The 26,078-nt window shown below is 35.7% G+C and overlaps 2 protein-coding genes and 1 long non-coding RNA gene across 22 annotated transcripts; 2 read left to right on the top strand and 1 right to left on the bottom strand.

Annotated features, from left to right (window-relative positions):
* Positions 1 to 6,600: 6,600 nt before the first annotated feature.
* LOC113297088 lies at positions 6,601 to 14,182 on the bottom strand. Of its 20 annotated transcripts, none has more exons than XR_003333286.1 (13): positions 13,367 to 14,178; positions 12,430 to 12,614; positions 12,092 to 12,230; positions 11,938 to 11,974; positions 11,771 to 11,839; positions 11,551 to 11,647; positions 9,792 to 10,160; positions 9,649 to 9,687; positions 9,401 to 9,472; positions 8,878 to 9,234; positions 8,736 to 8,760; positions 8,500 to 8,601; positions 6,601 to 7,424 (listed from the first exon to the last, which is right to left on the bottom strand). It is a non-coding gene; the product is annotated as an uncharacterized LOC113297088 (long non-coding RNA). The 20 variants fall into 20 exon arrangements; XR_003333322.1 differs by having other exon boundaries at positions 9,401 to 9,687; positions 13,367 to 13,497; positions 13,859 to 14,178; XR_003333296.1 differs by having other exon boundaries at positions 9,401 to 9,687; positions 13,367 to 13,497; positions 13,927 to 14,178.
* Positions 14,183 to 14,610: 428 nt separating this feature from the next.
* On the top strand, positions 14,611 to 17,910 carry LOC113297077 (protein CLT2, chloroplastic-like). The gene is made up of 10 exons (XM_026545483.1): positions 14,611 to 15,130; positions 15,245 to 15,390; positions 15,713 to 15,750; positions 15,838 to 15,953; positions 16,102 to 16,201; positions 16,279 to 16,314; positions 16,437 to 16,487; positions 16,892 to 17,015; positions 17,138 to 17,263; positions 17,355 to 17,910. The coding sequence occupies exons 1-10, from the start codon at positions 14,733 to 14,735 to the stop codon at positions 17,507 to 17,509; spliced, it is 1,290 nt and encodes a 429-aa protein (XP_026401268.1). The 5' UTR covers positions 14,611 to 14,732; the 3' UTR covers positions 17,510 to 17,910.
* A 218-nt stretch (positions 17,911 to 18,128) lies between these two features.
* On the top strand, positions 18,129 to 25,857 carry LOC113297069 (dynamin-related protein 3A-like). The gene is made up of 20 exons (XM_026545474.1): positions 18,129 to 18,963; positions 19,843 to 20,125; positions 20,242 to 20,270; positions 20,374 to 20,475; positions 20,739 to 20,807; positions 20,903 to 20,962; positions 21,173 to 21,286; positions 21,524 to 21,572; positions 21,946 to 22,055; positions 22,318 to 22,410; positions 22,541 to 22,633; positions 22,745 to 22,882; positions 23,009 to 23,122; positions 23,620 to 23,718; positions 23,838 to 23,880; positions 24,142 to 24,290; positions 24,370 to 24,516; positions 24,651 to 24,703; positions 24,815 to 24,914; positions 25,044 to 25,857. The coding sequence occupies exons 1-20, from the start codon at positions 18,592 to 18,594 to the stop codon at positions 25,323 to 25,325; spliced, it is 2,499 nt and encodes an 832-aa protein (XP_026401259.1). The 5' UTR covers positions 18,129 to 18,591; the 3' UTR covers positions 25,326 to 25,857.
* Positions 25,858 to 26,078: the final 221 nt, after the last annotated feature.

The raw sequence follows: 26,078 nt of genomic DNA, 5'->3' as shown, positions 1-26,078 counted from the left end.
ATTCATTCATGCCACACCACCTCTGTTAACAAATACAATAGGTTACCATCAAAGCAATGGTCGTAATTTCAGTCCAGTCAAATATTTATTCTACAAATCAAACCTACATAACCCAAATTCAAAAATTAGAGGTAATCAACACCTAATCAATTGAATCCCAAATAACTAATAAAGAAGGATTCCTCCGAATCAGAGATAACAAACACCAATTCAGAAGAAGATTATAAAATTAAAATTACACCAAAATAATAATAGAAACACTGAAATTAGAAAAACCAAGAATTTTGATTTTGTTTGAGGATCAACAGAACCTTGATTTGAGACCCATTTCTTTCTGGCAAACTAAATCAGAGAAAAACGAAAAGAAAAAAATACCTTCATTAATGAAACCCTAGGTTCCAAATTCTGAATTCATTACAAAATCAATCACCAAAATCTCTCCTTGCCAGTGATAGAAACCCACAATTATCTGAATTCATGACTCAAGACCACCGCATTATGTTATTCAGCTGACTTGCCCAGTATGAGAGAAGCTGATGATGTATTTGACTGAATCACTATTGCTGCTCAAGAAGGAAAGTAGATGAAGGTAAACAGGTGACGGGAAAGAAATTGGTGGCAAGGTTGAAGAGAAAAGAGGAGGTAAAAATAGCAGGGTTAGGTTTCTCAATTGGGTTTCAGTCTCTGCTCTTGGTTTTGAGAAAAAAGAGATTACCTCAAAAAGATACGATACATACGGGCTAAATTAGCCAAAACAGAATCGACCCTTTCCCAGCCGTCCAAGTCATAGCTCGATTAGGACAATCCCGACCGCCAGATCAGGGTCCCCGTCAAATCCTGTCCGTCTAATGACTCTCAAATCTCAAAGTCAAAGACCACCTTTTTTTTATTACAGTGACAAAGAGACAAACACCACCTTTTTTTATAATTATGACTAGATATCACCGTGGCCTTACGGCCCCAGCTCAACCTCTCATTTTAGCTTTAAATTTACATACTTTATTTCTTAATACATTAAGTAATATTATAACTTAGATAGTATTTCCAAATTCTATAAAAATACTACAACTTAGTCAATTACACAATAGATAACTTATTTCATTGCAAGGCACCCGTACTTCTATAATATCGTTACCAAATAATCAGCCTATATTTAGGCACACAGTTCCAACAAAAATATTTTTCCGAAAAAATTTATCAATAACTTGATTTAGTTTCATCAATATTTATCTCTGATTAGTTTTAAATCAATCATCGTTACTGAAGATCCAAATAGAGAAATAACAAAAAAAAAACATTTTTAAATTACACAATGGAATGATGGATTCATGTTGGCAACTAATTCGGAACGAAGGTAATTCCAACAAAAGGTCTTTTCTTACCCCTAATATCATGATGTGTTTGATCTACTGCTTCAACGCAGAATCTATGTTGCATGGATGTGGATCATGTTTTTTGTCTCCATAGACATTTTTTCTAGATACTTTTGTGGGAATCTTAAACATTGGATGCGATGTAAGGTATCCAACAAAAGAAGTGAAGCAATTCCAAGCGAAGCAGCAGTCAGAACTATGTACCCAGCTCGGCGGAAGCTTGACGCTATTGTGTTCTATAGAAATTTATTACCACTTCCCTGTACTTCCATTGAGAAAAAATATTTTATCATCACCACATCTCACGGAAACAATCACGACATTGTACGCCAGTGATTAACCTGAATTCAACTTCATGTTACTTTTATCGACTTTGGAATCATGCACTGCAAGTTGAAAGTACTAATACCACCAGGTGAGTTGTCGCCAACAATATCACTCCTAGTCAATTTTGGCATTGAAATATCTTCGAAATCCTTAAGAGACTTGCCAGATTCACGTAGTTGCTCATGCAAAAGGCACTATCCAAAATGAAGTACCTACTCATTGTTAGGTCTCTGAATGTTATATCTCATGTGTAGTTTAAAATGTGGACCGTCACATATGTATAGTCCAAATTTTTACCACAAAATGCCAGACTGAATTTGACAAAGGATAATTTTGAAAAGTTTTCTTAGCTGAATTCCGATCTGCATCCCTGATGCCTTCTGTAGACACATAAACCATTCCCCGTCATCTCCTAAAATTTAAAGCGCAATGCATGCTGCTCTGAACATCACTTCTCTGACTATTTTGAAGTTTTCAAATGAGCTTACACCGGCTACAATAGTTAGTAATAAAGCAAATAATGTAGTTCACTTGTGTTGGACTGACAAAGTATATCCTTGCAATAGAAAAATCATGTTTCCTTACGTTTTATTTTTTCTTGTCCCACACAAAAATGTTGTGGAAGTTCTTGATAAATGTATTCTTTAGCAATGGATCTATCAAGTATATCCTTGCAATGTATTCTAAGAATCGTACTCAAAGTATGCCATCGATGTTGACCTACAATTCTCTGCAGAAGTACTAAGTTTGTTTAGTTAGTTAGTTGCGTCATACAATTTTTTTTGTTGAGCGGGAAGATGAGTTAATAGCCATACCATCTCAGGTGGACTAATATGCCTTGCATCAGTGTACTTCTGCACCTCGTCACATTCGTCGGCAACTAATTTCGCATAATCATGATCTTTGTAGATAAACTTGTATATGTATTTAACAACCCTTACATCTCCGTATATCTCAACATTGACGTGTTAGTTGAACATTCTATACAAATATGGGTTATAAGAAACAACAATGTTCGGACAATTAACTCTTTCCAATTGTCGCGTCGACAATATCTTGGATATCCACCTTCATGCATACTTTTATTCTCTAGATGTTTTTTCATATATCCTCTGTTGTATTTTTCATTTTTCATGCATGTTTCCACACTACATGGAGCATGTAGTATGCATTTCCTAACGGTCTCAAACAAAACTGGATCGGTTTTTTTTATCAACAAACTAACTTGGCAACGTGTTCAGTTCTACAAATAATCTCAGGACCATTCTTGAATAAAAGAGCGTGCATATGTGGTAAACCACATTTCTGAAATTTAACCGTGAACATGTTTACAAAAAATTTACCGAACACATTCCTTTCATTGATTTCTTCATAAATGTATCTCTCTTCAACTCGAAGACCTATAAGATCAGGACGATCTGAAGTATATTGATGGGAAAGAAGCGCATCTTTAGTTTTTTCCAACTTACATTAGCGGTCATTATTAGGAAGATATGTGGATGATGGTTAAACCTCTGACGGTCACTGAATCTTGATATATCTTTAACAAATGCCTAGGATCACCAATAGAAGTCGATGGAAAAACATAAGGCTTACCTTCATCAATGAGATTCAGCCAACATTCCATCGAGCCTTTATATTTTTTGTGAAAATCTTCTCGTAAATTACTCCTGATTTTTCTTAAGATAATACACACGATAATTCTCGATTGATGTCCAAGCATTCACCGGGTAATACCCTTGTAAAAGACGGAAGTTGTGAAATTATTTCAGAGTTGATCTTTTTGTTGTATGTTTTCATGTGCTTTGATCCAGCTGCTACATATCAGGATGCCAACTCAACTCGCCGTATGGAAACTTCAAAACTTAACGCAGGGTAAAAGTATGCATTGTGATATTAAGATATACGGGAAAATCAAATACTTGCCTTCAGGTAAAGTATAATACATCACGCGATAAGTATCTCAGAACCCTCGCCTGGTAGTATAACCGAAGCTTCATATTTCGTTGGAAAATTGCAGTGCCTTTCATCAGTAGATTCTTTGTAGTGAAGGATAACTTCGACAACTTTCTCGGTGGGACTAACATTACACAAAGTCTCGTACGCCTGAGAACACCTAGTGGAAAATACCTTATGACGTGAGAGAGTATCCCGAATAGTTCCAAGAATATCTTTATCCAGCTGGGGATTTATTTTTCCGCACGACCATCTAATGCTTTATTAGGATCATATACAAATATCTTTGAATAGAATGGATCTTTTCCCTCGCTGGATATTAACGCTACATTGATTTGCAAAATTTATCTGTTTATTGAAAATATTTTCTGACCATTACCATCCATCTCTATCTTATTCAGTTTGCAATCAAGACTGATAAAGTATTTGAAGTATTATATTCTTAGATGTTGCATCGGAATAACCTTGACCGTGTATCATCTCGGTCCTATTGATCTCTCAATGTCTGGGGCTTCAAGCAATATTGGTAGTATTACCTTTCTCTTGCGACAACATTTTCCAAATTTTGGGTTCCTCTTGGATGATTTGTACAACCTCTCATCGATCCAATGTATCACTCCCCATAGTTGACATTTAATAATCCACTTTTCCAAGATAATGTGGAACAAATAAATGTAAATCAACTTTCTGAGTTGCAATGCTCTTTGTACCAATGTCATAATTCTGCATCATATGACACCACAAAATCCATCTGAATCATCCGATATACACAATCTTCTGAGGAAACTGATCGGTACACAATAGCAGATATCTATATAGTCTATGCTAGATGTATATAAACGAACGTAAGAAAGTACAACGACAACAAGGAATATACAGTTTAAGAGTTAGGTTATGTATGATTATATATTGAACCCAAAGTACTAATAAATGAACCCATATTCGACATGCTAGCGTCAACAATCACATTGCCGTTTGCAATGCTTTAATTCCTTGGTATTATTTCGGTTTACAATCAAACAAATACATTGGATTCCCAGACATGTGAAAATGACAGATTTCACATAGATAATTTATTCAGATTCTTACCGGACTTTTTGAGACAATATCCTTGTTCAAAATGTTTGAATAATATGTACGTGTTCGGTTAGGATAGGAAGCCTTTAATATACACAATTAAATTTTCTCAGGAATACGTGAGCTAAGAATTCAATGCAATAATCATCACATCCAGTTTTGACAGTTAAAGTTAGTGCATGTTGTATACTTCTTCGGTAGATGCATCTCTCTTATGTAGGATTTCCTTCAGTCTATGTGCTTACTGGGCAACTTGCCGATTCGAATATATTGATAAACAAAATATTTTAGCTACTGTTAGTTGTTATGTGAGTATTGTTACCGAAAATTTTGCAACAAATAATTATAATCTACTCATATTTTTAAGATAATCAACATATAAGTACACTACACATAGATCTAAATTACGCACATATCAACACATTTATAAAAAAACAACAAAATTATACATTTACGGTGGGAGATGAGACATGTAGATTTAGGTGTCCACTGTAGAGTGATGTCCAATCATTGTTGTTTTTGTCTCTTCCAGCATTTTCCTATTATTTTTGTTGTCGGTTGACCTTTTATTACAGAGCAGAGGTAATAAGAGAAGCATTTTCTCTCTCCCAACATTTCTATTGTTTTGCCGATCTTTTAGTACCGATGTTAAGATAATCATGTTTTGGCGGCACGTCTATCCCATGAACTGAGGGAAAGCAAAGTGATGCTTAATTAACCAACAAAATAGAAAGGAAAAATATTTTTGCATGGATGATATATACGTATCAAGCTTGGTAAAACGGTCGGCCAAAATTTATGCTCCTAGGCGGTTGGCCCAAAAGAGAAGATAATTTGGGGTCAGAAGCTGCTTTAGGTTAAAGTGATATATATATCTTGCATATATCTATTTATGGTATGTCTAGAAATAAAAATTAAATACTCCGTTACAGGCAATTGCTTTTTGAGGAATGATACCTTCACATTTTTGTTTTCGCACTATCTCACACGTTCGACGTCATTTTTATGAATAAAAACCAAACCGTAATGGATTTGAAGCTAATATTTTGAGAATACGTTCATCTTACCAAGTTCTACATGCCTACCAAAAATGAGCACATTCAGAAATATAAGACCTCACAATTTACCGGTCTTAATTTCGACGGCCAGAAATCCACAGATTTTCAATGTCTCATTTTCAAAGTAGTAGATGATGGTGTTATACGTCTCGAATACGCTCATTTTCGATAGGAAAGTAGAGCTATATAATAGTAACATATTCCTGAAATATTAGTTTCAAATCCGTTATGGTTTGGTACGAATTCGTAAAAATGACGTCCAACGTGTGAGATAGTGTGATAATAAAAGTGTGAGGTGATCCCTCCTCATTTTTATTTCTTCCCCAAAACATGTAAAAAATACAACCTTATGTACAAGCCATTATCTGCATTTCGGCCAAGGACATATCAGGTATATTAAAAGTCTCAAATTACCTGGAGAGTTCTAGCCAAATCCAGATGTATACCACCCAGATTCATTTTCCCAAACCCAGATTCTGTAGTTCTCATTTGATACATTAGGATGATTACTCATAAACACCATCCCAGATTCGGTAGTTATCACTTGTAAAACCTCAACATATTAAAAGCCAAGAAAATATAAACCTCAACATATTAAAAGCCAAGAAAATATATAGATGTCATCGATTATAAATGTGGTGTTTGAAAGAAAAAAATACGGAAACAGAATAGGAAAAAGAAATTAAAAGATAAATACACATGGTCCAAAAAAACTGAATGAAAGACCAAACAGTGATGTTTTAGAAATCACAGTCTTCAAAAATGATGAAAAAAACATACTAAAACCCCATACTGTGCACCACATTCAGTTTAGCAGTAGCCTGATATCAATTGATCGTCTTTCTTACAACGTTGATTAACATGTCAATTACAATGTAGACCAGAACCACTTAATCAAACTTTATAAGAAAACTACCCATACTTTATGAAAAAACAGAATAAATGTGCACCACATTCAGTTTCGCAAAAGCCCGATTTCAAGTGATTGTCTTTCTTACAACACTGATTAACATGTCAATGAATCCCATAACCACTTAATCAAACTTTATAAGAAAACTACCCATACTTAGGTGAGTATCTCACTCTGTAGTTCACTACAGAAAGTATGCGTTGTATTTTCCATGGTGCCTAGATCTCCACAATTGCATAAATAAATGAGTGATTCATTAATTTGATAATACACCTGGGGAAGGCTTGTGTTCTGCTTGTGTAGCTAATGGTACCGTGAGTGCATTGGTGCTTCTTGACAATGGTTGAGAGTTTCTGAAACTCTTAGGAGGTCTACATTTCAAGATTCTGCAAAAAAAGTTAAATTCATACTCAACCTATGTGCAGCTTAAGTTCGGTGGCGAAGTAGTTGTTATCTCGAGCATCCTGCAATTGGCGAAGTAGTTGTTATCTTGAGCATCCCGCGGTATGAATGTTCCTTGCTTGTTGTGTACGTCAGCGCCCTCTGAGCTTTACTTTCCACACGTGGATCGATAAATTGTATCAATTTGCTATTGCTATCTGCGTATAGATGGTTGTATACAGATGTACACATGTGGCTGTATGCGGACGGTTGTAGCTCGCCATATTGAGGCATTGACCGTGCATGGTTTATGCAGATGTGTACGGACTCGGTACTGTATGGCTGCTTTCAAAAAACAAAAAAGATAATAATTTCAGAACAGATGTGGTATGAGCCGAAACGACAAAATAAGATAGAAGTAACAAACATTGCAAGCACATTTCTTTATAGTCGTGCTTATTTCGAGGAAGAAACTTGGAACCATACAAAATAAAGATCAAATATTGTTTGTCGTCCAACTGACTGGATACCATAAATGAAAACGCAACACGACGGAGGAACTGGAAGTTTCATTGCTTACACAACTAAAAAGTCCAGCAAGAAGCAACTGGGTTTTCTTGATTAGTTCTAATTCCCAACTGTACGGGTGGTATCCCCCTACTAAGAATATTTTACAATTACTCGTCTAGTCTCTCCTATTTACGGAGGAAACTTGAGACCATACAAAATTAAAAGATTATTGATGATAAGTTTCACAAAATTAAAGTGGATGCAAGTATCGGTTGCATTCACAAGATTATGGAAATCCTTTATTAGCCGTAGGAGTGAAAATATTAAACATCAGTCACCTCACCAATAAATCAGAAGCAGAGGAACCTAGGGCTTCAAAGATGTACAATCCATAGATTTATATAAACACTCAATAAGAAAGAACAAAGGAAGTGATATGTAGTGATAATGTTAGCCAGAAGAAGAAAGACGACCAACAGATATAAATGGTCATTTGTACACTTCGCAGCGATTGAGTGAATAATCATTTTTCAGGGACAATTCTACAAAGCGTTACCCATAATTGGTTAATAACTTAAACTGTTTTGCATCCGAAAAGTATGATGTAAACACCAGCTAAACTAAGGATTACGGCACTTCGCCCGATGGTTTTCTTTAATACATCCAACAAATTAGTTAAGCACCGACTAAGAAAAACATTCCATCCACAAATCAAGTTGTTGTTTACTTGTTCTTCTTTTCTCATAGCAATTCAGAGAGTGGGATCATCTTATTAAACCGAGCACCTTTATGAAACTAATATAAACAGCCTCTCCATAAAGAATATCACACAAACACAATAAGAGACAGCTAGAGATATTTCTTTCAAAAAAAAAAGCTAGAGATAATCAACCTGCAAAGTACGTACCTCCAGGAATCAGGAATAGGATTCGTAGAGCATCTTGCAAAATCAGGAATAGGAATAGTCAGGGTGGTGGTGTTAAGGTGTCTCCCGAATTCATTTGAACCCCTACAAAATTCAAAAAATGAAGAAAGAAAATCATAGACAATCCAATTTAGATCAAAACATAGACAATTGAAACTTAATGATGTATTAATAACTACGGAACAACCAAATGTAGATCGAATGAAGGAAAGTTATACATGTGAACTGAGTTTTCTGCTCTTCCTTCTCGAATTTGAACCCAGTGATTTAATTTCAGACAGAAAAAAGAAATCAATACCAACTTTTATATTAAAACCACAAAACAAAATCTTAAGAACGCCTCAAACTAAGAAATCTTACCTTTCTAAAACATCTCATTGATAATGAACAAATACCATGTTTTTTCCTCCTTGTTAAAGCTCTAGATTCAACTTGATCTTCCCTATTTTACTCTGCAAATCTTCTCAATGAGAGTTGCAAGTGTCGGAGCTTCCTATTACAGTAATTCCCTTTAATTTGGTTTGTTGTGGTTATTCCATCCCCAATATCAATATTCACTTCCTCTAACTTTTGTAATCTGAAGAATGCTGAGTATCGACATCAGAGTTTTCTGTGGATCTCTGTGACAAAACTGTCACTGGCGCAAGATAGATATTGTGATTCTGCCTCTTGATGCAATGATCTCTCACCAGCTTCATCATTGACATATACAAACACCTATGACAGAAGGAACACTTAAAGTTAACCACATAATAAAACAACTGATCTATCATTAACTAATCCTATTTCCAAAAGTTCATTTTTGCTTGAAGATGAGGTAGTATCTGCTACATTTTATTCAGAAAATAAAATAAAAATAAGTTGGCTACCTTCCAATCATTACCTGGCTTAATACATAATGTTACATTCGTGTCTGCAAGAACCGCACTAACCGGTATCACTCCAGCACGTAGTGCTTTGCTTAGTGTTTGAAGGTAATTAACATGAACAGTTACATTGATATACCAAAAGGTAACATAATACTTTAGGCATAGGCCAAATGCTAAAGGAGAAGAGCTTTTTGTTTTCAGAAGTTGAGAAAAGTTTAACCATACAATACTAATTGTATTTGCATCAATAAGTGGAACTTACAGATTTCATAGAAACTGTCTAGTAACAAATAGCTCGACCCTGCCGCCAAAAAGAACCACCGTCAAAATTAAACATCAAGAATCACTAATACAAAGTTACACACTATAAACTAAACTGCTTCCATCAGCACTACTACGACTTACTCTATAGACATGACATTTAAACCCGAATCATTGTCGATTCCTCTTGCAGCATCATACTAATTGGTGATCATTACCTTGCTACTAATTAACATGAATTACAGAGCTATCAATCAGAATACTGATAGTGGACACTAATCAACATATACCTGAGTAATTGATAATGTGTACAACATAAAAAACCATACAACTCTTACAATTTAGGTTACCTTAATCAAACAATATCTCCATCTATACCAACCAAATTCTATGAACTCCTAAAGACATTGTGAATTAATGTATGACCAAATTGCAGAAAATGGGAAAGCTTGATTTCAAGCCTTTTCTTTCCATTTGGGTTTCCAGCTCAAGCAAAAGCGTCATGTCTGTCTACTGGAAAAAAACAACAAAATTATGCTTGTTTACATAATGGACCAATCATGTGTGCTTAATGAACAGGAAAAACAATCAGACATTTTCAGTTCGCTTGCTCAAACTCTCAATGGCTTCCTTATCTTAACTCTACAAAGATCAAGTCATGTAAATATACTACAATACCAAAAAATAAAACGAATCGTTTACGTACATAAAGATACAAAATTCCCCTTAGTTTGCTAAGAGATACGATATCTACAGCTCAATTCCTGCGGCAAAATTCTCAATAGCATCGGACCTCATTAAGAGTCATTTTAATAAGATTAAATATCCGCCATTAATCTCATTGCATCATCTCAAAAAACGTTTATGCATGGCTGCCACATATAAAAAAGCATGACTATATTTTACGTTTATTTGAAGCTAGCCGAGAAGCATAACAAACTGGAAGAGTAGCATTAGTTTCCCTAGCCTGAATTAAGTTAGCATTAATACACCTAACAGGATATGATTTATATTACAGCAGGCGTTAGATGCATAAATGCTAACCAAGTTCAGCTAGGAACGGACTTTTCTCCCTCGGCAGTTATACACTCTGACAGTACTGTGCATCATTTAGAAATGTATCATATCAAATAGACTAATGTAATGTATAAGAAACCACAAATCTTAAAACGTGCCTCCTACTATTAAAGCGGAATGCCTGCTACGAAGCAAGTCGAACCTTAACTGATTTAACCAAACAGCTCAAGCTAATTTGAAGTTCAAGTTCAGTTCCATTTAGAAGTAACCAAACAACAACCCAATTCAGAAGCACCCAAACTATCAAAATTCAAGTACAATTTTGGAGTTAATCTCCATAATTCAAAATTCAGCACCCAAATTTAATGTTATTGGATCTGTTCAAACAATTTAGAATTACGTGTAGGGATGCTGATTTAACCAAACAACTCAAGCTAATTTGAAGTTCAAGTTCAGTTCAATTTAAAAGTAACCAAACAACAACCCAATTCAGAAGCACCCAAACTATCAAAATTCAAGTATAATTTTGGAGTTAATCTCCATAATTCAAATTTCAGCACCCAAATTTAATGTTATTGGAACTGTTCAAACAATTTAGAATTATGTGTAGGGATACAGTGAATATAAGGAACAGCTTATGCCGATTAACTTGCAATTGTACTTGGATATTCTGCAAGTACCTGAGTTCGAAACTCATAATATAACAAAAATTGCTTCGTGACTATCAATAAAACTGAAAAGATGGATTGATCAACCGGAAAAATAAATAAATCAAATACTCATTGTTTCCCTAACATTGAGCATCTCAGCTGCTGCAAGTAATTTGTTCTCATTTAGCTTCTTCCGTTCTAAGGTTGTGTCATTTCTGTGACAGACAGGAGCTTACTTGAATTAGCAGTTTAAGTGGGTGAGCTGTGATTTGAGTTTAGTCCTCTTTCGCTAATGAACCCTGAACCCTGAAACCCGAGTCTGCATAATCAATTCTGTACGCCTTTTTAATCAAATTGTTTAAAGCTTGACAAATGATGCCCTACTGGTTTACTAAATTTAAAAAAAAAAATTTAAAAGCAAAATACTACATGAAGAGTCATCAAATTTTAACTTACCACTTTTCTCATAATTAATCTATCGTCATCGAGAACATGAACTATGTTCTCATATTATCCTCTGAAGACCTGCAATAGTGCAACATGCAAGACTTTGGGTTTCAAAAAAGGTTTTTTCATTAGGTTTATGAGCTCCAGGCAAAAGGGCTTTAGAACTTCAGATTTACCTTGATTTGTCGGTGCAGAAGAAAGTCTTGAGGACAACTGATGCGGGGGCATAAGAAACCCATCATCAACATAACGAAAATAATTACTACGAAACTATAGCAGAAACACTGGAGGCAATCATGTCTGGAGGACAAAGTATAAGGGTGGTGATACCTTCTGAATGAGCATATAAGCAGTCCATGAATAAATAGAGGAGTGGTGCAGGTGATCCCACATTCACAACATCCTTAGAACTGAAGAAGAACCATGCTGGTATATTTGGATCATCTTCCTCGAGCAATTCTGCATAAGCCTACACGTACAAAATATACATCATAAGCACGAACTTGTAATCCTTTTCCCTGGAAAGTAAACTATTGAACTGAGACTATCCACCATCTAACAATTCAATAGTCATAGATATATTGCAACATTCATAAACAGGGTCCACAGTAAAACCAAGGAAACTTGAGCTTTAGCTTATAGGAATTGTCAAAGAATCAGATAAGCACCATAGGGTATGAAGAATGAGGGAGGGAAATGCATAAACTACCCTCTGTAATGGGTGTTTTTGGCTGATCTTCCATGCTTGCATTAGAGCTTCGTGATTCCGGTGAAGTTCTTTCATGCTAACTGGGTAGTCTTGATAGGATTTATCAATTGGTGTAAAAGCCAGCAGCAACCTTACGCATACAACCTAAAGATCGTAAATAAAGCACATGTAACATAAGGTTCTTCGCATCATCTCTTTCATATGGAAAAACTAATAAACCATCCCCTTCAAATCAAATATCATAGTTGTTTAGAACTGGTAGCTGTTTAGAACAGGTTCCTTGCACAGGTCAGTTGAACATAAAAGCTGTTTAGAACGTATACATGGCTAACGTAAGGTGTACGTATCATGTGCTGGCTAAAAACATATAAAGCATCAATTACAATTTCATTACCTCATCTCGGTGAGTACTCACTGTTTATGTTCAAGCCAATCTTAAATTACTGATCTTTGGGTAATAAAACAAATCAGAAAAATAACTTATATGCAAGTATCGTATTGCTGGTCCAATAGAGACATTCTGAGGCACTCACCTACATATAAAAAATTAAGGAAAGGCCTACACAATATAAATCTGCTCAAAATGAATCTTATAGCTTGAACATCAACATAATGAATGAAAAGAGATAAGCAGATGATCGAAAAAACGAATATCAGTTATCTGTACCTGAATAAGGTCTAGAACTCAGGAATTTGAAAACAAAAGATCATAGTACAGATTTCTCCTACAACATCAGTCGACGACTTTCCTAGTGAAAGAGTTATTTGACCTGAACTTGTTGACATCAACACCTTCGCTCTTCTTTCAAATCTTAAACAAACTTGCATGGGCATATGGAATTTTACATATGGAATCTTTCATACTGCTTAGGTAGAGGCGAAACTGAGAGACTTACAAAGTTCTTTCCAGACCACCGCCTTGAGACCAAGTACTGTAGAACATCCAAGCCGGTTTGCCAGCCAAAGAGTGTGTTCTCCGTAGAACCCCTGCGAGTCTATAAAGACCTTGCATCAAGCTTTCACAATTCTGTAAAGAACACAACTCATCATCATCAAAATTATTAGGAGCAATAACAGCAATATTAGCAATAACAGCAGAAAACTAATAAGGGAGAAAATACTCTTGAAATCAATATTAATTGGAAATCAATATGAAATGAAATATGAAAAGCAGAAAGAAAATCAATATTAATCGGAAATCAATGTTAATCTTATAAGTAAATCTAATTCAATTTCATCTCTTATTACACAATAGCATCGTCCTAAGATTTGCAGAGATTCTTATAAGAACTGTCAGTGGCGGAGAAGTTTGAGTTAAAAACCCTAGAAATTGATAAACCCAGAAAACCATAACTCTCCCCTAATATCCTTAATTTCAACAATCTTACGGATATTATTAGAACCCTGGAAATTGGTAAATCAGGGTTTTTGCTGCAATGGATTCCGAGATCCATACCTCTTCGAAGCACTACAATACTTCTATTGGAGTGTAACTCCCCAATAACCCGGATGATAATTTTCAGTAAATCCTGTCCACTGATTGACCGGAGACAAACACCACTTTTTTTTTTTATTTTTTTTTATTCCAGTGATTTAGTCCACCAATATCTAAAATTTTTGTTTTTAGCTCATTCCAAGTGAGATTCCTGGTTCCACCATTAGGGATGGATTACGGGCATAGCTTGTTTCATGCCACCAAGAGAAATTGAGTCACATTAACAAATTTTAGATTACGAGGAGGATTTTTCCATGAAGCATATTATGTATAATAATATAGTTAATGAGTAAAAATAATGGATTTTGAGTCATGAGGTAGATTTTGGGGCATAAAATATATTTGATAGGTAAACAATTTCTGGGAATTTGGCAAAGTTTTGGAAACCAGGTGAACTAATCCCAGCAGAGATACAAATTTTGGATCACCAGATATAGTTATTCCTCATGGTAAATTTCTGTTTTTTTTTATACCGGCGGTAAACATATACTACATCGGTGGTAAGTTGTCGGTCAGGCGACCGATTCACATAACGTCCGTACACTGATTTTGAACAGTATCAAATTTCGTGTATGTTTGTTTATGGTATAAAAATATCTATTTTGACTCTTGACTAAAGCCAGATGTTATATATAGTTTCTTCGGTTGAGAATTTTCTTTCACAGATCAACCGAAGAAACTAAACCAGAAACCTCTGTGGAAGTGAATTTAACGATCTAGGGTTCTTTTCAAGAGTACAGAGTTTTTCTTGTTCTGCCACATTGACAATGGCAATTTCATTTTCTTCATCTACTACTTTGATTTCGCCACGAATTCACTCTCAAAGTAGCTCAAAGAATGCAACGAAGTTTCAAACTTTATTATCTTATCAAAACCCTCGATTATCTTATCAGATTTCTTCAAAAAAGTCGTTTACTGGAGAATTTAGTGTTCACTGTAATGAAAATTACTTTCGGCGGAAATTTACAAGAAAACCCAAATTCAGAATCTTTGCTATAAAAGAAGAATCACAATTTTCAACCCAACCTAGTAATAATAAAAGTAGAATTCTTGTTGGTTCTGCAATTACTGTTGTTTTAGCTGTTGCTAATCGCGTTCTTTACAAACTTGCTCTTGTTCCTATGAAAGAATATCCTTTTTTTCTTGCTCAGGTCACTACTTTTGGGTATGTGTTGAGCTCGGATCGAGTGGGTCTCTGTTCTTCATTTTCCATATGTGAATTCTCTCTTAATTTCCAAAATTTGCAGTATTGGTAATTATCATTGTTTACAAACTGCAGATATGTGGCATTTTATTTTTCTATCTTGTACCTAAGATATTGTGCTGGAAAAGTAACCAAAGAAATGCTAGCCCTCCCGAAGACTAGTTTTTTGATCATCGGTATATTAGAAGCACTTGGAGTTGCTGCAGGGATGTATTCTGGAGGTATCTTCCGAAACTTTGAGTTAATTATCTTTAATGACTTGAGGTGATTGTTATTGAAATTTTATGTTCATGTTTGCCTCTAAGATGTGGTACACATAGTAGACTGATTGGATACAACACTCATTTGTGATATTATAGCTTGTTTGTTTATTCTAGTCGCAGGTGTTCTATTGTTGTTGTCTTGCTTATAGCAATGCAAAGCTTTAAGTGTTTTCAGTTACAAATTCCAACCAACTTCTTAATTCGATGATGAATATTTGGAAGATGTTTTTTTCTCAAAATGCTGCTGATTGGGTTTTGTTTATTGTGTATGTGTTTACAGCTATGCTTCCTGGACCAACTATACCAATACTGAATCAGGTGATGCTGGATACCAAATTAAATTTTATGTTTGGATTGCATTTGCAAGCCTATACTGACGTTTCTGGTTACCAATCTATTTTGCAGACATTTTTGGTGTGGCAGCTGATATTTTCTACCTTAATTTTAGGAAGAAAATACTCATTTAATCAAATTGCTGGCTGCTTGCTCGTAGCTGCTGGTGTTGTTGCAGCTGTTGCTAGGTATGTACACTTGATTTCCTTCTGAAGGTATACTTTCTTTTACACCGGTGGCAGAGATACTATCTTTTTCTTGGTTTACATCATGTTTGTGAGGACCTAGTTCTCGGTCATGTCTAACCTCAGTTGGTTTTGTTCATTGTAAGTGCAGTGGGTCAAACGATGGTCAAATGCTGTCCAACATTGCATTTGTGTGGCCAGCAATGATGTTAGCATCAACTGCATTTCAAGCTGGTGCATCCATTCTCAAGGTTACAATACCAACATTATATTCATTTATATAGTAGAACTGAAAAATGAAGCCTTAAACTGCCCTGTATATCCACAGGAGTTTGTCTTCATTGATGCGGCAAAGCGCTTAAAGGTACTTTCTCTCATTTATTTCTTCTATAAACCATAATCTGGAATTCAGAGCTATTCTTTGCTGGGAAGGTAAGGTTGTGGGACTCAGGATTTGTCAATGATCTTCATTTAATAAAATGACAGGGCAAACCACTTGATATATTTGTCGTCAACTCTTTCGGATCTGGATACCAGGTGACATTTATCGTATTCAACTCGAGCTTCATAATTTGTGCTACTTTATTTTCTGTAACTTCTTCATGTTGCTGCGTTAATTCTCACAGTTACCTCGATGTAGTTTCCTTTGATAAGTCATTAAGTTTTAGTTGCTCTCCAATAAAATAAATTAAACTGGGCATTGATGTGGGAAAAACTCTAAAAGGAAGTGCAAAGAAAATGAGGTTAGCTCAGAGCGAAAAAGGTGTGAGCTTGGACATTACTGTATGGAAATTAGGATAGTTGAAAATAAAGTTAAGCCTCAAGGGGGACATCTTAGAAATTTAAAATTTTACTGTGAATTCTAGGTTATTTTTAAGCATTTCAAACCTTACAATAACTTTCTCATTGTGGTCGGGTTCAATGTCTTTTGAGGCGTGTAGGCTCTCTTCGTACTGCTCTTCCTTCCCTTCTTATCAAGCTTGAAAGGTATACCATTTGCCGAACTTCCTACCTACCTCAAGAGTGGTGCCGCTTGTTTTTTAAACATCGGCAACCAGGTTACAGGCAAGTCTTCTCCTGCTATAGACAAATATGCAGCAACTCGCAAAGTATTATCATCTTCATATTAAAGTGATTTAAAACTTCGCCTATCTAACTGGATTTTCATGATTTGCAACTGTCATCAGATTGCGCAGGAGCACCTTGGTTACCGCTACTTTTCATATCCACAAATGTGGCTTTCAACATTTCCTTGCTTAATCTGGTCCAAATCTCCTCGGCCGTGGTTTCTTCCCTTGTTACAACACTAGCAGGTAAATTCCATATATATGGACACACATAATGCCTTCTGTTTTTCTTGCACACTGAGTAACAAACAAACTTTTCCTATTTCCATCTTTGCAGTTCCAGTTACCATTTTCATTCTTACGCTTCCATTGCCTTATCTTCCTGAAGCTACAACCTTGAGCCCATTCTTCCTAGTTGGAAGTGTAATTCTCGTGTTAGGGCTTCTTGTCTATTACATACCCCAGCGTACCAAACCAAGTTCACAGATTTGATTCAGTTGACATAAGAAAAAAAGAGTACAACCAATTAATTGGCGACACTTTATAGTGCATTATTCTTTCTAAAGGATATATCAATAATCTGATTCAGGTTGTATTGTTAGAGATCAGTTGATCCATGTCAGAAAGGTTTTTTTTGTATCCTTACTCTGACATTATCGTTTCACATCATATGTCAGAAAGCGGTTACAGGTAAGTGATCCAAGTATATTTAATACCGTGAAGCTCCTTGTATGTAACTGTGATTTACAGTATTGGCTTGGAATTGTATCATGTTTTCTAGATCTATAGGAAGTAACTTGGCAGGTGAAAGTGCTTAAAATCACTAACTTTCCTCAAGTTCAAAACTAGTTCTGTAATCTATCTATCTATATATAGCATGGCTCTTACCACCAGGGCCTCCAAAATTTCCAGAGATTCTAGTTGAAACACATCCTAGTTGAGTGAAACAAACCTACATAAGCAAGGTCATATTCTCAAAATCCAAAAAAAATCGTTTAATTACTTGGAACCCAGATGCTACTTGCATTGGATCATATCCTCCTATTCAAAGTTCAAACACACCAAATCCCCTGATGGCGCATAATGTCAGCCCATGAATTTGCACAAGAGCCTAGAAAAGTCCCAGTAACAACACACATCCAACTCGGCATCTAATACAAATGGAGCATGTCTTTTTACTGCCGTAGTGTTGCATGACTGAATCTTAGAACTGAATTTTGCTGCACGACAGAATTTTCCTTTTGTTTCTGTTTACATTAGAACTGGACTCGAGCGTTCCAGGTTATTTCGTCTTTTCATCAGGATTCTAAAATTTGGGGCCCACAGTCCACATTACCAAAATAAACTGGAATCCTTGGCGGCTTAGTGTAGAAGAAAACACAATCCCCCTTAAACTCTCTCATTAACTTGGGGCGGGGGAAAGATATTTTATTTCTTCAATATAAAGTTTCAGCAGACTATCCAAATAAAAAACACTCAATTACTTCTCCCTCTTCTTTGAAACCCCAATTTCACCGATCTCAAAAATTAGGGTTTATCAAATCGAATTTCTTCGTTAATTACTGAAAACAACAATGGCGGATGATTTAAAATCATCGCCACCACCATCGTCATCATCTTCTTCATCACCATTAGGTAATTCGGTGATACCAATTGTAAATAAACTACAAGATATATTTGCACAGCTTGGTAGTAAATCAACAATTGAATTACCGCAAGTAGCTGTTGTTGGTAGTCAAAGTAGTGGTAAATCAAGTGTTTTAGAAGCACTCGTTGGAAGAGATTTCTTACCTAGAGGTTCTGATATTTGTACTAGAAGACCTTTAGTTTTACAATTGTTACAGACTAAGAAGACATCAGATGGTGCTGATGAAGAGTATGGAGAGTTTTTACACTTGCCTAAGAAGAAATTCTTTGATTTTTCTGAAATTCGTAAAGAAATTCAGGTATATCATCACTTTAATTTGGTTTGTTATTGATACTTGCTGTGAATAATGTGATTAATTGAACTTTGTATGAATTTGATATTGTTATTGTCTGATCTCTGAATGATATTAAAAAGATTGATTGCTATGTTAACTTCTTGTTTGAAGTTATTTAGTATTTGAAATTGGGTCAAATAGGTTGTCTATATGCAAATGTGGGTTGTCCATATTATTCTATAGATTACCATGTTATTATACTGTATTAGTGGGTCTTATTGATACTTTGACATTGGCCAGAGTTAGAACTTGCTTATTATTTCTCTGAGAAGTTCTTTGATAAATGTATTCGACACTGGGTCGGCCTTAGTCCTTAGATTTCTTCAGGGGTGATGATGGAAGCTACCTCTAATTGAGTGTAAAATTTCTGATGTATCTCTTCCTATTTTTCTCTTTTCTCCCAGTGAATTCAGTGTAGTTAAACAGCATTAATATGGTTCAGCAAATGTACTTGAAATAAAGTATACTCTTGAAGCATGTTTTGACTACTATTATGTTTCCACTGCATAAGTTTCTTCTTTCTATAATTTGTTGGTTTACTTTTGCCATCAGGATTGTGTAATTGGTTTCTCATTAGTTACTAGTGAAAAAAAACCCTGGAGAAGTTCTTGACATGTGGAAATAAAAGAAATGTGCATGTTACTAGTTACTACTAGTGTCATACGAGTACATATATTTTCGTTTTTTCTTTTGGTCTGGTACTCTTTGCACCACTATGGTGTTGCTTATATTTGTTTTTGCTATGGATATGAATTGTTGATGAAACGTTGGCTTTCACCAGTAAAAACGAAAACAATAAATAAATTAATACTAGGCATCAATCCTTTTCATCTCACGTTGCAGGCGGAAACAGATAGAGAAGTAGGAGGCAACAAAGGAGTTTCTGACAAACAAATTCGTCTCAAGATCTACTCTCCAAATGTTCTTGATATTACGTTGGTGGATTTGCCTGGGATAACGAAAGTGCCGGTTGGTGACCAGCCATCTGATATTGAAGCTCGAATTAGAACGATGATCTTATCGTATATAAAGCACCCTAGTTGTTTAATTTTAGCAGTCACACCTGCAAATTCAGATTTGGCAAACTCAGATGCACTACAGATAGCAGGAACTGCTGATCCTGATGGTATGCATACCGAAAAATCTCTACTGGAAGTTGCATGTTTGAGGGTAGCACCAAGTTGCCTAAATACTTGATTTTACCACTTCTAATGGTTAATGTATTTATTTATTTTTTTGCAGGTAACCGAACAATTGGTGTAATCACAAAGGTATTTGTTTTTTGTTTCCTCATTCTTAATACTTGTACAGTATATGCTGCTTTCATTATTTGCTGATGAGCATTTTCAACTGCTCTTCCATTTATCACCTCAGTTGGATATTATGGACCGTGGCACTGATGCTCGTAATCTTTTGCTTGGAAAAGTTATTCCTCTCCAGCTTGGTTATGTAGGTGTTGTTAACCGATGCCAAGAGGTAATCTTCCCTCTAAGAATTGAAAGTTTCTTGTAAGTTTATTAGCATGACATGATATTGGAGGTAGTCTAAGGTTGAAAGTCGATTGTTTCTTCATGACGTGTATGTATGAGTGACCTGTATATTATATATGCTAAGTTAGTCATTTGCGTACCTTTATGATCCTTTGGTATTGGATGGTGTATTTACTATTTAAAGATTTAATGGTTTTTCACATAAATTTGTTAGTGTTGAGCATCTAATAACATGCATGTTATGAACAGGATATTATGCAAAACCGCAGTATCAAGGATGCACTTGCTTACGAGGAGAAATTCTTTCGTAACCGACCCGTAAAATCCTATTGCCACCAGCTTGCTTTTTTATGGTCGTTTTGGATTTTGTAGCAGTTCTCTTTACGTATGCTTACGATTGTTGTGTATTACAGGTATATAGTAGCCTTTCTGATCAATGTGGTGTACCTCAGCTAGCGAAGAAATTGAATCAGGTACTACGATCGACTATTCCATGAAACTTTAAGTTTGGCATTCACAATGCTATCTTTTTTCGTCCAAACCAGATACAACGCATCATTCTTAGGCGACACACCATAGTTTTCTCTTTTTCTGCGACATATATCTCTGTTTTTGGTTTCCATTTTTTCCCTCTATAAATCATATTATAATATCTATCTCGATGTTCTAATGTTTGCCTGCAGATCTTAGTCCAGCATATCAAGACCTTACTTCCAGATTTGAAGGCACGCATAAGTGCTGCATTGGTAAAGGAGGCAAAAATACATGCCAGCTATGGGGAGATCACAGAATCAAAGGTACATAATAGCAGTTGATTTCAAGAATGAAAAAAACTTTTTAGCTGAAAAGTCGATTGATACAATTGGCAGTTTTACTCGTGTGTGAAGATTAAAAACATACATTATTTCTTGCCAGTCAAACTCTATGTTAATTTGTGTCTGAGTTATCATTTAGTAAAAACATATTGGTTTTAGCTCATTTAGTAATCTTCATCATTTCATTTATTTCATTCTTTCTTTTCTGAATTATTTCAGGCTGGTCAAGGAGCCCTCCTCTTGAACATTCTTTCAAAGTATTCTGATGGTAAAACTAGCTTCTTTTATATTTGATTTTGCCATGTTTTTATTCCATTTTTATGAGTAGATTTATCAATCCACAACTGCTAGCAGTAAAAAGCAAAATAAATCCAGTTGTGAACCTAATTTATTCTGAAACTGCAGCTGATCTTCTCGAAGACATCCTATATTTGCAGGATTTTATATATTTCTTTCTCCCTAACTTCAAATGACATTAATTTATAATTGACTCAATAATCTGTCTGATACCGAGGTTAATTGAAGCTGAAATTTTGTTTACTCTGCCTGTTACTTCATACTTCAGCAATTGATTCTTTCTACGTTATCTTCTGTCGACATTGGACTTCTTTGTGTCACTCATAGATGTTTGTTGGTGACAGCGTTTTCTTCAATGGTGGAGGGAAAAAGTCGAGGAATGTCAATGTCAGAATTATCTGGTGGAGCTCGAATTCACTATATTTTTCAGTCAATTTTTGTGAAGAGTTTAGAGGTACACTATATATTTGAAATGTGTCTAGTGATGTCTATATTTGAAATGCTGATCAAAGGTGCTTTCTGTATTTCTTGTCTCCCATGTCTACTTCGATGCTTTAAATTGAGATCTGAACTCCTGATATAATTTTGCTTTCCTGTAATTTTAATGATGTATCGGTGTCTTTACAGTTGTATGTAATTTGGTAAAAAGTTATTGGTTCAATGATGCTGTTTTTTTCTTAGTTCTTCACTCTGACACAGCTTGAATTCTTTCACAGGAGGTGGATCCATGTGATGAATTGACTGACGATGACATCCGAACTGCAATTCAGAATGCAACGGGTCCCAAGTCTGCTCTATTTGTTCCCGAAGTGAGTTTTAGATGATTTTCCTCTACTTTCTTGGGCCTTATGCTCAATTTTTCTGCCTCTATAATATGTACTTGGTAATTTTCTACCTTCTTCTCTATGCTGATCATTTTATTGTAACTGAAAAATGAAGGTGCCATTTGAAGTTCTTGTTCGGAAGCAGATTGAACGTTTGCAAGATCCTAGTCTTCAATGTGCTAGATTTATTTATGATGAGTTAATAAAGGTACAGCACACTTCGTCTTTATTCTCTTGTATGAGACAGTTTATTCTGGTGTTATTAATCCTTCATGCCAACACTGGAATGTAAATAAGTGATTTTGTTTTGCTATTTCAGATAAGTCATAGTTGTATGGACAACGAGCTGCAGCGGTTTCCTGTGCTGAAAAAGCGCGTGGACAAAGTTATTGGAGATTTTTTACGAGATGGACTCGAGCCTTCCGAGATAATGATTAAGCACATAATTGACATGGAGGTATGCTGACATTCAAGTGCATATCGTTGCGTCTACATTCTAAAAGTTCTCACTATTTATCCCCAAGTTAATTTTTTGCTGTGTTGCTCGTGTGTACTTCTTAATTTGGTTAATTTTATTTTGCAGATGGACTATATAAACACTTCACATCCAAATTTTATTGGCGGGAGTAAGGCTGTAGAGGTTGCAATTCTACAGGTCAAGTCCGCTAGGGCAGCTGCAGCCATGGCCAAAGAAAAGGTTAGCTTCCATACTTCTCTGATGGTTCTAAACTTCGTAGTAGGACTTGGATTTATAAGGTCTAAATGCGAAGTGGACTTGGCTAGTTTAATGATCCAAGATTAACAAAATTCCTCAGTGAAGTCCCAATTTGAAGCAAGTGGAGTTCAAGTTGTTTCACTAAGTTGAAGTTTGGTTGAATGACCTAGATACCACCTGTGCGGATGTTACATGATTTCAGAGAGCATCTCCAAGAGGCTCTCTGTTGTAGAGAAAAAAAAATTGTCGAATTAGAGAGAGAACTTTTTCTTTTTGGCACTTAAGAAAGGCTAGCAAATCCATATATTGTCTCATGGAGATGTGCTTAATGCCTTGCTGCTCAGTGGAACTTGCCAATATGGCTAAGTCAACTCTCAGTTACTCCAAAACGATTCTCAACCTGCAAGATTATATTTTTCTCATCTCGAAATTAATTCTTGCCTTCTTCTTACATCATCATTTGTATGTGCATGATTTAGGAAGGAGCAGATTTTGATAAAGTTCCACCATCTGAAAGAAGTCAGAAATTGCGATCTGTTCTGGGTAGATCCGCAGCAAATGGAGTTACCGCAGATCAGGTGATGGGACTCAAATTTATTTCTTGTTATGTCATCTAAAGGAACATAAATAAGACATCTTAATGTTCTTCATCGCTTGGTTGGTTTTAACTTGCTTCTTATGTCTTGGTTATGTGTAGGTAATTAGGCCTGCTGTGGATACAGAGAAACCTGGAGCATCCGGTAAGTTCCAATTTCTTTGATCAATAGCGTTATGTCCCCTCAATGACTAAAAAGATGAAGATTCTTGTCTGGCTTTTGTCCATCACTCTCCAACTAGTACAATATCATTTAAGAACACAAACGATATTTGTTATAAATGAATTATAAATATGACTGTTGTTGCTGATTAGAATTTGAGATTTTAAACACGTTAAGAAACCCTGCACGTCTTACTACATGGTATATGATATCATTTTGATATTGATTTTGATTTATTATCAGGAAATGTCTCCAGTTCAAGTTGGGGTATTTCATCAATTTTTGGTGGGGGTGAAAGCCGGAGAGCTTCAAAGGACATCTCAACAAGCAAACCGTACAGTGAACCTGTTCAGATTGTGGAGCATGCACTTTCTGCGATCTTTTTGAAAGAGGTAGCTTCTGGAAACTTCTATCTAATTAACAAACTCACTTTTTGTTTCATTTACTTAGTTGTGGGTGTTCTTTGTTCAGCCACCAACCATCTTGAGGCCTTCAGAGACCCACTCCGAGCAAGAGGCAGTTGAAATAGCAATAACAAAATTGTTGTTGAGGTCATACTACGGTATCGTCAGGAAGAACATCGAGGACTCTGTGCCAAAAGCAATTATGCATTTTCTCGTAAGTGTGCAAGCTCTCTTAAAACGCATAACCTAAATTAATTTGTTACTTCGAAGTTACGAATTGTGCTCCCATTTAATTATAGAGTCTTTTCCTGGTGATAGTTTTCTCTAACGCTGTGTGAATGTATCCAGGTCAACCATACCAAACGAGAGCTGCATAATGTCTTCATCAGGGAACTTTATCGGTAAATATAGATTTGATTCTTTACTTTAAAGCTAACAGTTTTCAGTTGCTTGACTTAAAAATAAGAGTGCATGCAAATTAACTTTGTGATGTTCTGCTAAATCCAAAACAGAGAAGGTCTTATTGAAGAGATGCTGCAAGAACCTGATGAGCTATCTGTGAAAAGAAAGCGATCTCGAGAATCACTTCGGATTCTACAACTGGCTTACCAGGTGAGTACTTGTGCTTTCTTCTTATTGAAGGCACAAACGTAGACCCTAAGCATCCTTGGAAGTGCGGTAAGGTTTCTACTATATCAAGTGTTTTGCTGATGTTTCTTCTTTATATTCTGGTGGTGGCAGACATTGGATGAACTGCCTCTTGAAGCTGATACGGTTGAAAAGGGATACAGTTTGGGAAATGATCCAACTGGTTTGCCAAGGACACATGGTCGCCCACCGTCATCATCGTCGTCATCTCCCTATGCATCGCCAGGCCATGATCTCAGTTACATGTCGTCTCAGAACTCAAGGTCTCGTAGGTCATCCAACTCAGGAGAGCTAAACTCCACCCTTCAAGCATTTGCCCACATTAATGGAAACGGGCACACTCTTTCAGGAAGGATGTATCCGCTTATCGATTAGATTTGTTTGCGTCAAAAGCAGAGTTTCAAAGTGTGGGTTTAATGTCCCGTCAAGTGGTCAGGCCCGGTTCTAAAGCCTGGCAACCTAAAACAACATCAGTAAGCCCAAGATAAATAGCACATATAGTGTACGTTTTACAAAGCGTTTTCTGTGTTTTTTCAATTCAATTAATTCACATTGTTAAGAAGTACTTCTTCCGTCCAAGTTGTATAGGCGAATGTTAGTTTTTGGTTGTCCGTGATAGTTCTAATTCTAATTTCTAGGTGGCTCTAACCTGATAATAGTGTTATACTACAACTAATTTAATACTTCTAGTTTTTTATCAAAAATTAGGGGGCAAAACAGAAAAGAAAAGAGATAGTTATGAAATCCAAAGATTAAGAAAAGTGTCTTTTCTCCGCCTGTATACCTTGGATGGAAGGAGTAAATCAGTAAGAATTCATTTCTTTTTACTGTAAAAAACTTGGGGGTGGATTCCAATAATCATTCCCCAAATTATGTCTATATAGTTTGCATAATTACTATTTTCGGAGATCTTTGTGTTCATTGATTATGTTTCTAATGCTTCTTGATGCTTATCAGAGAAAGCAATCTAGTCATCTTAAAATCTCATACATAGAGTAATTTCTTTTGTGGAATAGGTGATTGAATGGAATAGGTGATTGAATGATGATCCCAGCATGCACGAACAAGCTCCTACTACTCAGCTTAAGGTTCTTTTTTAAAATAAAAATAATATAGTTGTGATTACAT

The sequence above is a fragment of the Papaver somniferum genome, chromosome 1 (genome assembly GCF_003573695.1).
Source record: "Papaver somniferum cultivar HN1 chromosome 1, ASM357369v1, whole genome shotgun sequence".
Lineage (NCBI taxonomy): Eukaryota > Viridiplantae > Streptophyta > Magnoliopsida > Ranunculales > Papaveraceae > Papaver > Papaver somniferum.
The sequence above is the reverse complement of the archived record's forward strand: the minus strand, read 5'-3'. Positions and strand labels throughout refer to the sequence as shown.